Source organism: Dermacentor andersoni, chromosome 10 (genome assembly GCF_023375885.2).
Source record: "Dermacentor andersoni chromosome 10, qqDerAnde1_hic_scaffold, whole genome shotgun sequence".
Classification (NCBI taxonomy): Eukaryota; Metazoa; Arthropoda; class Arachnida; order Ixodida; family Ixodidae; genus Dermacentor; species Dermacentor andersoni.
The window spans coordinates 112,087,148-112,099,061 of NC_092823.1; the positions used below are offsets into that span (position 1 = coordinate 112,087,148).

Sequence of the window (11,914 nt, forward strand, 5' to 3'; positions counted from 1 at the left end):
TGTACCCGAGCGTAACACAATCGCACGCACACACACATACGCAAACACACCACCAAACAAACAAACAAACGATCGCACGCATGCTTTGCGGGAAACGAACTAGTGGTGCTCGTCATTAAAAATTCGTATGTCCGCTGTCTTAACAATGTCTTCACTGCCCTATTTTAAAATCATCTTAGGCAGTTACACAACCTATCCTTCAAACCTTACCCTGACAAATAAAGTTCAGACAGAGACAGAGAGAGAGAGAGAGAGAGAGAGAGAGAGAGAGACACACACACACACACACACACCCACACAGCAATTTGACTAAGCGTCAGCTCTCTTTAAAGAACTGCGCTAATTCTCAACAATTAGTTATAGCGGCCTGTTGCAGATCGTCACAGCTCTAACGTTGCTCTTCTTCAGTGCGCATGAAATTTCCCAGTGTTATTTTGGCGGGAAGAACAATAAGCCGCACCGACCAACCAAGCGTGATCGAACAGAATCGTTGTGGACCCGCCTGCGCTCGCAGGCCTATACCGGCATTGTCTGACGAATAATGTGTGCATCCCGCGAAAAGCGACCTTGCGGCGTGCGCAAATGGAAGCACTGACGTGCTAGAGAGACCACTCTTTGTTCATGCGACGCAAATGTAGACTGCAGCTTCGCACAACTTGCGGCAGCAAATCGAGGCTGCTTATCCTCGACCTCGTGGCTTCCAGGAATATATTCCTAAAATGTACAGGGAAGTGTTCGCGCTCCTGCTCGTGGGCATTGCCATTGTAGGCGTGCAGTCACAGGGTAAGATTAGTATCTGTACCGTTTTTTATTTACCTGAACATAGCTTGCCATATAGATGATGCGATAGCTGGCTGGCGTTTGCGATCTATAGTCCTGAAGAAACTGCACTATAGGAGGGAACAAAGCAATTACAACAATGTAATAAATGTAGTTTGCTGCGTAGATTTATAGCGGATGAATTAGAGCGCCCGGACAAAGAAGTAACACAAAACTAAGGTATAGTCAACTCTGGCTGCGATATGAATAAAGAGGAGCAGAAAACTTTATTTAAAAAGAAGGGAGAGGAGGGGGATGAGGCGTGGAGTATTAGGGGTGGGGCCCTTTGTCCAGGGCCCTACTTGTCTTAGCAGCCCACCGGACATGATCCAGAAGTGCTAGCTGCGCCACCGGGTCCAACCTGGCGTGTTGTGCCTCCCACTACTGCGTGTTATAATTTATCTTATTTCCTCGGAGGTACGCTCAATTTTGCGGTTTTTCAATGCACACCTGCTAGATGCGGCATAATGTCGGTCCATCGCCTCACCATGGACAAGCCTCGACACACAAAAAACATACAAACGGATGTACGTCGCATCTTTCTGCCAGCACACCCCAAAGTTAACAGGCCGCAGGTGCTAACACTACGCTTATTGGCGACGCACATGTTCCCAAACCTTGGCAAATTACACGTTCTCTATCCGGACGCGTACACCTAAGCGACATGTGCCCCTCACGCGGAGGCACGGCGACACTCGCACACGTTATCTGGAGTGTAGAAACGCTTTTCGCGAATCTGCTTCGGAACAGTGGGAACGTCCCTCAGAAGCTCACTACTCGCCGACCAGCAGTGGGACGTCCAGCAGGCCCGCGAAGCGGCCACCAGGTACTCCCTATTGGTCTCTAAGCGCTAAGCGCGTCCGGCGGGACCAGAATGAAACGTTCCAGTCCAGTACAGTGAGAGAAACTGCGAGAAAGAACGAACCAATACAGTGCAGGCTTAAAACGCGCACACAAAAGATTAATTCTTTGATTGCTAAGAAGTTACAAGGAGTGCTCGCACATTTCTCATCAAATCTGGTTCAGTTGGTTCTTAGTTGGTGAGTCACCCTAGCCTTCATGCTGCATTCGTGTTCCGCTAATTGTCCGCGCTCGACTTTCCAGTAGACCTATATACCCGGAATTCAACGCTGAATTAACAGTAATTTCAACGAAAGCACTGTGCTAGCTACACAAAAATGTGCATCCACAGGTGGTTTATGTGCTCAGGCGGACACAATTTTCGCGACCAATTAGTTATCAAACACGGTTTAAAACGCCAAGGTGATCATATTTGAAGCCAACTTTCATTTTCTTTGACTCTTCTTGAGCGCTTGCGCTCCGAGAGATTGTTGCTCAAATTGCACACTCGCTGTGTTATTTTCGCATTCAGGGGCGTGAATCACAGCAGAAAGTCAAGGCCCCATTGTGACGTGGCTTGCCGCATCTGACGTAGCGTTTTCAAGCTGGGCGAAGCTCCTAACGCCTGCGCTCCGCAAACAAGCAACGATTGGCTTTTCCCTTTCCCTCACGTCCGGTACAGCGTAGTCGCCAAGCTTGCCGTTGCGTTTAACTCCACGCCCCTGAATGCGAAATTGGTTAGACTGAGTGTGAAATTTGATAACTCGGAGCAGAAGCGCCCTATGAGATTCAAATAAAATGAATTTGTGTACAAGTACCATTGCCCTAATGTGTCACCATATTGACATGTACCATAATGTTGATCTTAAACAGGGTAATTAAAACGTTTTGATAGTTATGTTTTGTGACTCTAATCTTTCGCGAAAGCTGCGTTCACCAAAGCGCCCTAACCACCTCTGCAAGCTCATCTTTCGTAGTCTGGACTGCGTTTTTATTGAAATAAGTGTTTCAGTTCCAAAACTCGGTAATTTCGCGTAGGATAATCGGAAACTATATCATAGAGCAACACAATCCTCTTTTACCTGCATTTTGCTTCCGTCTAAGACATGCAGTCTGCCAGTTATGCAAGACTAGGTGAACCAATTTTCGCTTTCAGGACAGGACCACCACTCGACTTACCGCAAGTCAGCAAAATGACAAATTTAGCAGAGTTGTGGAATGGTTTTTAATGTGCATTAGCGCGCCTTAAGGACGCATTAGCGAACATTAGCGGGTGGAAGTCCAGCATCCGTCCATGTCTAACGCCTTTTCCCTGTATGCACATCCTTTTCTTTCCGCTCACATCGACCGCTCCTTGAATCATGAGTTTTCTAACCAGGGGGTACTTAAAGCTTTTAGATATGTTGACTTTTTAAGTGTTGTATCCAAACAAAGTACCCTGACCTGCACTGATTCAGTGAGCAGTATTTTAACACTTTTTAGACATTATAGAAAGGGTTTGGCTTTCACGCATGAACGGTTCGTTGCACTTTTTAGATCTGAAATTGCAGTTCATCTTGCCTCATATCTGCTGGCATATTGCACCACGAGTGCAGAAAGAGCTTTTAAGTTATGATTCTGCGCATTCCAAGATAGTTAAAAGAGCGATTGCATGTTCGGGTCTGGTATCTGCTCTTACAAAACCATGCCCGGATGCAATGCAAGACAGCTTGCAGAATCAAATTAGCAGTCTGCTTTAAGCTGGCTTCTCCTGCGAGGTGATGATAGCATTGGCCGAGAACAATCTTAAGAAGGTAAAAAAAGAAAAAAAACTTTGCAGCAGCACGGAGTGTTTGCTCAGAAAGAAACCCAAGGTTGTGCCACATATGGACAAAGTTGCCTACAACATTAAAAAAGTGCCAAAAAAGGCACCGCGTCTCTGTCGTTTTTTTTCTGCCCCAAATAAGCTCGCTGGGTTACGCCCAATGATAAGAGGAGAAGGAGGCACATGAAGTGGTTGCGGGATAAAGCATGCCGAAACTTTCGTGAACTGTGCTATGGGCGTGATATGTCAAATCCAGCTAAAATGTGGAATAGTATATGTGGGCCAAACAGGGCGCTGCGAGAAGGAAAGGGCAGGGTAACACGCATGGTCAATTAGGAAAAGAGAAGGAGCACACTGGCCCGCCCATTTGATTGCATGTAAAGGATGCAGACCACTGTTCAACAAAGCTATAATTCTAGGCAGAAGCAAGAATAACCTAGCCGTGGGCTCTTAGAAGCTTTTCAGATCAAGGAAAAGGGCGACGACTGCGTAAGTGACACTTCTGTTACCTTAGATCAAGCTGAACACAACTTCTTGCGCAGTTTGTGTTGACATCAGGATGGATTGATCAGCCCTCTCCTCCTCAATCCCCGCTTCCTTTTTTTCTCGCGTGTGAACATTGCCTATACACGCAGATTCGACACAAATAAACCCAGTTGATAGCTTGCGCTCTTTACCTCTACCTAGTTTTTTTCATGTGTTTGTTAGTTCTTAGGCACAACTCTTCCTAAAACACAGCGTCATTTTCAAATTCATGACTTTATAACCTTTTATAAATGCATGAAATTAAGGTACGAATTGTGTAATTAAGAAAAACGTACTGGGACGTGCCATAACGCTCTAAATATTTCACGATGTTTCTTTTTCTACAAGCTACATTAAGTTTCGCTATCCAGAAAATGAATGCCTCGTGACGTGATGGTATATCCCGCTGCGTTTTCTTTGATTGCTGCGGCTGACACGCAAGAGTGCAGCTAGTAAAGACACGGGCCTTCCTTAATATTTTTTTGCTAAATTTATTATGCCTAACGTATCTGTTAGACGCGAGAGATTTTTTGTCGGTGTCACAACGTCACTATAATTTTGATGACGCTAGACTTTAGCACTGAATTGCGTGAAATTTATGTTGAAATGCGATTGGCATTTAATTTTGATGCAAAAGTTTAGCCCCAAATTTAATACCAAATATGGGATATGCAAAACTCCGTAAGTGGGCTTTCCAAAGCCGCTACTTGCCCTAACATTGCCGCATTCCAGATAATACCACTATTAAACTTAGAAATCAGTTTCTCTTAAAAAAAAAACAGTCGTTCAACGTAGAATTATCTCAGTGGATTGTTTTAGTCGAAATGGCACACGTATAATGCGTCACTACATTTCAGCCTGTATTGGGAGGCAGCGGTGAAAAAAAATTTGAACCAGTGGTGTTTTTTTTTTGGCCATGACGGTAAAGCTTGAAGAGAAATGAAACCACACATGTAAAATAATGAGCCACACCTAAGCTTGACGTTATGTTCTGCCATTTTTTTTTTTTGCAAATCCCTCTTTGCTCTGCTACCTTTCACGACATCCACAGGGCTCTGTGGCTAAAATTTTTAAATGTTTCGTATATCTATCTGTTCTGTTCAAGCTTTCAAGATTTTAACTATGGCCCCATAGCTGAAATTTCTTCAACGTTCGTAATCAGTGCACACGAATTCACTACTAGTTCATGTGTGATGCGTAGCATGGAACATTACAGCCTTTTCATTTTTCTCGCCTGCAGTCAATTTTGCTGCTTCTGTGTTTAGACACATTCGTAAGACAGCATATTAGCTCCTGCGGGCGCAAGTATGATTATGCCTCTTGGGCCTGAACACTTCGTGAAGCACATAATGTTTAATTCCCTTTAGTTGTCACAAAACGTTTACTAACTTCTCAATTATTGAACTCCAGGGGCCGTTGTTTAAGTTCCATAGTTCGCGTTTTATTCTTAAACGACGCAAAGCCAATTTGAAACGCGCTTAAAGCGAACACATCGGCTAAAGCAGAATAAAGAGAAGGATACGAATAAATGATAATAGTAACAAGCTAAGCTGTTTCGGTTTATTTTCCAGCGCATTCTCTCGTGAGCATATTCATTTCTAATATCTCCAATGGAAATGTCGAATCAAACGCTTTAAAGAGAGACGCGAATATAACACCGTACTCATTTCCTTTCCAGGCCGCAAACGCAAGTGCAGACAAAACGAAGAATTCGTGAAGGGATACTGGCCCCGGCACGACGTGTTTTGCAAGCCCTGGCTCGCGCTGCCCACAGAGTTGAACAAAATACACTGGTGTGTCTGCAAAAAAGGTTACGTTCGCAATGCTTGGGGAAGCTGCGTCAATCTGAGCGACTGCTTGAGCTGCTCCGGCCAACTTCACCAGGACTTCGACCTCTGCGTTTCGGCGTGCCCCATCGTCTGCGGCAAACCGGTGCCGAAGGAGTGCGAGTTGAAATGCACCGCGGGATGTGCCTGTGCCCCGGGTTACGTTCGGTGAGTATGGCGCACATTTATATCATTACAGAAAAAGAATGGTCGCCGATATCGCCATCGGATCTCATCTCCACTGCAGGAATCTCCACTGTCCCCTAGTGATCTCCAATCATACCATTGTACCGCGTCAGCTGATGCCGTCCTAAACCCGGCAATTTTATAATTTCGTCCCACCACCTTGTGATCTGTCCTCCTCTGCTGCGCCGCTCATACTGCAACTGTTGAGACCCCACCGGTCATCTGCTCTGCTGGTCGTACGACCTGACCAACTCAATATATTCCTGTGTTTATATAAACCGAAACAAGAGGCATCCCCGTGTGTTCTCTAATCTGCATCGCTGTTTTCCAATTTCTTAAGGTTGCGTACCATCTTCCGCACTGAACGGCAGTTCGTAGCCTATTCTCAAGTTTCTTTCCTGACCTGCGTGTTTCTGCCCCGCTTGTTAGGATGCAATTATTGTACGCTTCTCCGATGTAAGAGTAAAAGGTTACAAGTAGATCTATTGTCATCCTCAACAAGTTGTTTTGAACCCGATAGAGGGGCCGCATCACTGCAAAAGATGAATAAGTTTCCAACATGTGCGCGTTTTCTCGATAATTTTACCACTTAATAATGTCCTCTGCCACCTTTTATACTCCTTCTCTTGGAACATTTAAATTAAAAGAACTGAGATGCCGTTATAACTGATATGCATGACCTGACATGCCCAATTCCTGTGTGTCATCAGTTAAAATAAAAAATCTAAATGTTTCCACCGCCCGCTCAGTAAGAGGATATGTTTGCTTCAGCTACACCTACTTGAAAGGATAAAAGCAACAACAAAATTAACAGGGCAGGCCATGAACGTAAGAGCAGATAAGAGATGGTCTGGTGGAGTGCTAGAATGAATATCACAAGAGCAGAGAATACCGAAGAGAGCCGAGAATACAGAAGGGTTACGATCGTAGGCAATTTTTATGAATCGAACAAACTCAGCTGACGTAATACCGGGCAACTAAAGGTCCTTGAGCAAACTCTCTCTTTGTGGACATAGATTTGGTTGACAACAATTAGAATGATGCCGGTGACATTTATGGAAAAAAAGTCGCAGTCTCGCCTAAAAGGCAACGCATTCATAGCGATAGCAAGGCATAAGAGAACTGTGCTATGCAAATTAGCCGTGTGGAAGACATTCGCAGACCCCTAATGTTTGCCGTAATTCTCCAAGTAATTGCAGTCTCAATAAAAGGAAATTGTAGCTGTCTCTGAGCCTTAGTCATGTCAGGAATGTTCTTTATTTTATCAGGTGACTTCTATTGTGACCCTGTATTATTTATTTATTTCTTTAGCTATTGCTTTAAATATTCTCACAACATCCTTGGCAACACACACAGATTAGTGGTTATGCACGTACTTAAATGGTACCTCTACAATAAATGCACCTATGAAATTTAAGTACGAAGGAGTATTTGGCGAATATTATGAAGAAACTGGTACGTAGACATCGAGGAGGTGATTAATGCGGGAAAAATGTTAGACAGAAGACGACGGTCACATTTTAAGTTCTCAATAAGGAAGTATGTTTTCGATTGGCGCGGAGGGGCGGTGTATTTTGCAAGTGTTCACATAGCAGTGGACTGTCCACTTCGGAAGACTACTGAAGTGCTGATTGGCAGGGTTGGGGCGCCAGCGAGCTGGAGAAAGGCGACTCGAGCCGGTCTCCCTCATTACTGGTACCGCAGCCTCCAGTCAGCGGCAGTCTAAATGAGCAGTCCATTATTTCGACACTTACAGGATGCCCCCTGGAATGGGCAGTCGGGAAATTTCGCTTCCGTTTGCTAAGTGCAGAAGATAAAAGAAAACCTCTAACAGCTGTGACACTAAGTTATCGGAATGGACGCAGAAATTCGAGAGCAGTGACTCTGCAGAGAGTAGAACGAGATGAGTGGTTGTCAGTAGAGTCGATGAAAAAGGAAGGCTGCAATGAATGACGACACCAGAGACATGATTGCCCCAGCTTGGAGATAACATGTGTTACACAAATTTTCCTTTTTTCTCTTCTCAGTCACCCTTCCCACACCAACGTATGCGTGCCAGCCATCCAGTGTCCACCGCAGTGCCCGCGCTTCTCGACTTTCGAGACGTGCTCGCCGGTCTGCGAGCAAACGTGCGATCGACCTAAACCACGCGAGTGCCGCACCAAGTGCCACAACGGCAAATGCGTCTGCTGGCCCAGCTTCGTCAAGGCGTTGTGGAAAGGCGAGGAGTACTGCGTGCCTCCGTTGCAATGTCCAGTCGAAGAATGAAGGCGCGCTTAACACACGCGCACTGCAAAACGTCCACGCCAGATATGCCGGTTCTGTCTTGTTTGTGCAAAGAGGACGGCTCGTGGAACAGCTGTACCATTTGTGGCTCAATAAAGAAAATCAACGAATTCCTTCAATCCTTTTCCCGGCACTGCAACATTTACTCCGACAGCAGCAGCCCTTCGCAGCAGGCGCTTCGAACTTCTTAACTCCATTGCGTTGCACCTCCACGCTCGAAACCTGCGTCCTGTTGTGGCTTCTGAAATAGTAGCTCAGATACCACCATTCTGCCAATTGCTGTGTCATGTAAAGTCAAGCACAAATCTGGAAGCGTGAAGCTGCGACATGGAGCAATCGTTAGGGCGTACAGCTGCCGGCTACACATATTGGCAGGTATATAAATTCGAATCTCAGTGGTGATGGCAATGTGTTGTTTACCTTGGTGAAGCCAGTGTAGCTTAAATAATACAAATACTAAGAACCACAAGACAGGATACCATGCGCGTTGTGCACACAAGTGAGCTATTAAAGTTTCATAAAAGACTAGGAGAAACAGCAGAATAAAATGCGCAATCGCACAGGTTGATTACTGCAAAGAATAGGTTGGAAGGCGACTTTAAAGGCTGCGCTACCTTCGGGATCCGCCGACACTTTTAGACTGCGCTGGTTTCGAGAACAGCCCACGAGAAAGGCTAAAAACCCAGATGCCCAACATGCCCAAGTGAGGTAACTCGGTAAGACAGTCACGAGATACTTTTAGCGTGCCCGGTAAATAACTTGTCAATTTATAAACCCATACATGCTACCTGAATGCATCAAAGCTGCCGAATTCGAGACCCTCGTCATGTAATGCTGGCAGTTGCTTTCACCAAAAACCTTCACGCACTATGTGACGCCTGCGGCAGAGAGGATGTTGCAGATTCGCCGCGAAGGCCGTGAGTGGTGTCGCTGGCAAACACTTTCCAGGGCTAGTTCTTGTAGATGAACATAAATACCCCGAGAAAGTGGATGGGAATACGGCGCCGCGGTAGCTCAGTAGCGTGGCGTCGCTTATCACTACTGAGCGACGTCACGCTATTGAACTACCGCGGAGCCACTTTCCCGTCTGTACCTACAAGGGTACATTTCATCCACTTAAAGCTATACCTAAAACATGCTTATGATGGACTCGATATACGACCGGACTGGTACGCCATTTTGATGAGGTGCCTATCTTTACCACACTTCTAAATTGGAACCAACATTTTCACCCACAGTATGAACGCTGCCTTTTCTCTGTGTGACTTTCATTGCGCCCTCCATTCTCTGACTATGCACAACTGGTGAATGTTGGGTTGAATAGTACTGTAATAAATACCATGAAAAAAGAAAAAATGAAAGCCGCGGTAGCTGAATTGGTAAGCGCATCACACGCGTATAGCGAAGACGTGTGTTCGTATCCTACCTGCGACCCGTTGTTTTTTCATCCCATTTATTTTCCACGAACAATTTTTGTTAACTTCTATGAACAACAGCAGATAATTTCCCCTATGCTGTGCTCGGTGTCATTGTTTGTTGGCTTCTTATAAAGAGACTCTAGACGCTTTGCAGCAGCCGGTTTGTGCAACTGAAATCAGGTGGCGCCACTGGCACACCGCGAATTTTGGACATCCCTGGACTTAGGCAGCTAAAACGAAAGTATCATTGCTCCGTCGCCAAGGCGTAGCCGGCAGCCTCCGACAAGCGCCGTTTGCTAAACGCTGTGTGCTGTCTGGTGACGTCGAACAATATTCTGCACAGTGTGGAGTCTTAGAGGAAAAACTTGTGCTGGGGTCGGATGCAAGAGCTCTGATGGAGATATTTAGCAGTGGAATACGTCGGTGTGCGAAATACGCGCGCCGCTGCTGCATTAGGACTGCTCATGTCCAAGGCCGTTTCGGTGAGGGCTTTCCATCTCCGTCGACAACCTTGACCATGTCTTCGTAGACAACTGAAACGGGCGAGAAAATCTTGTATGTACTTTGTAATGAAAAAAAGAAACAGTTACTGAAATTCGATTTTTATTTACTCCTCGAGACATCTGCGGATGTTTGAAAAAACTGAAATAAGATAGATGCTGTCTCGTATGTTAAACTGATCATTTAGATTTTTAACTTACAAGTGCAGACGGCCATTATTTAATAAATATTGATAAGATTGAGAGGTGGTGTTGCCATCTTATGAAGAGCTAGAAAGGTTAAAACGGCAGCTCTCATTTATCAAATGCTTAAGTTACAGCCAAAGTAATGCATCTGTCACATGGGCACTTTCGATCATGATCAAGCCTCGATCACGATAGAAGATGGTCGCTACTACACAGTCCAAGAATGAGGATCGTGTTGTTTGGGACCTGTCGCTTAATGTACAACGAAGTCCGAAGAAAATAATAAACGGGCCTAATAGGCAGTAAAGACAGCTTTACAAAACCTTTCACACAAGAACAATTCATTATTTTAGGTAAAAGAGCTGCTACGTGCGCCAATTCCGATCATCTGCAACTCTCACAACTGCACGTGTACACTACTACATACAACTCTACGCTGCATGCGGAGACTTGCGAAATTATACGCAAATAACAATGTCTATTTTTTTGCACTGTTGGTGAAAACGTCCCTTTTAGAGAATTATTTCTTCCTTTTTCTTTCTTTCTCGTTGTACCTCGTTTTCTAGTACACCATAGCTAGAACCTGCTTACTTAAGTATGCAATCCAATTGGGCAGTTCGACCATGAGGCGCAGAGAGCCTCGATCGCGATTGAAAGCACCTGTGTGACAGGGGTTTTACAATGAAACAACTGTGTGGGAGCATCCAGCTAGTCCGGCAAAGCTCTAAACTCAACTACGCGAATCTACTGCGGTCCCGCTGCACTAGTGAATTCCGCAGAGGTCGTTGCACCAATAACGAGGCAAACGCTTACCTTGACATACGTGGGAAGCTGAAATACCATCGAGCGAGACGTCAACAGACAAGCGGAAGCCATTTTTCACTCAGCGCTCAAACCTACACATTCGAGACCATCAACTAAAGCGCCAGAGGCTGGGCAAACACTTCGAACAGATCATTTAATTACGCCATAGTAGGCACAAGAAGAGAACTGTAATTGACAAGGGAACTGACGTGAACGGCGCAGAATAACACCTTCATGAGACTGAATCGCTCGGCTCGAAGGAGGGACACGCATATTCGATGATCGAGTGTCAGAGCGCTCAAGTGCGAACACATACAATATGACAAACAATGGTTCACTTACATGTTCGTAGAACCATGGGCCAGAACTGTCTCGTCGATCCAGCCGCTGTCTATCGGTGGACCCGAAACAACGGCGCCTGCCGCACCGTCGCCCATACCAACAGCTGTGCGGCCGCTCGCTTGTCATTATTGGTCCAATGCCGATAATGCCGGCGCGATCACGTGTTAAAACATGGTTGCACCCGTGCGCCGCTGCTAAAAACCGTCTATAGCTATCGATTGTCTCCAGAAACCGCTTTTCGCTTCTAATAGACACATAAAAGTAATGCTGACGCAAATGCAGATTTTTATGCTGTTTTTTTTTCTTAGACCTGTGACAAGGGTACAGCTGCGGAGACGTCGTGCGGCGACGATGGGATACGACAATGCAACGCGACGA

The 11,914-nt window shown here is 45.5% G+C and overlaps 1 protein-coding gene across 1 annotated transcript; it reads left to right on the forward strand.

Moving 5' to 3' along the window:
• The first annotated feature begins 612 nt into the window (after positions 1-612).
• Positions 613-8,396, forward strand: LOC126544718 (serine protease inhibitor swm-1-like). The gene is made up of 3 exons (XM_050192178.3): positions 613-783; positions 5,667-5,982; positions 8,028-8,396. The coding sequence occupies exons 1-3, from the start codon at positions 720-722 to the stop codon at positions 8,266-8,268; spliced, it is 621 nt and encodes a 206-aa protein (XP_050048135.1). The 5' UTR covers positions 613-719; the 3' UTR covers positions 8,269-8,396.
• Positions 8,397-11,914: the final 3,518 nt, after the last annotated feature.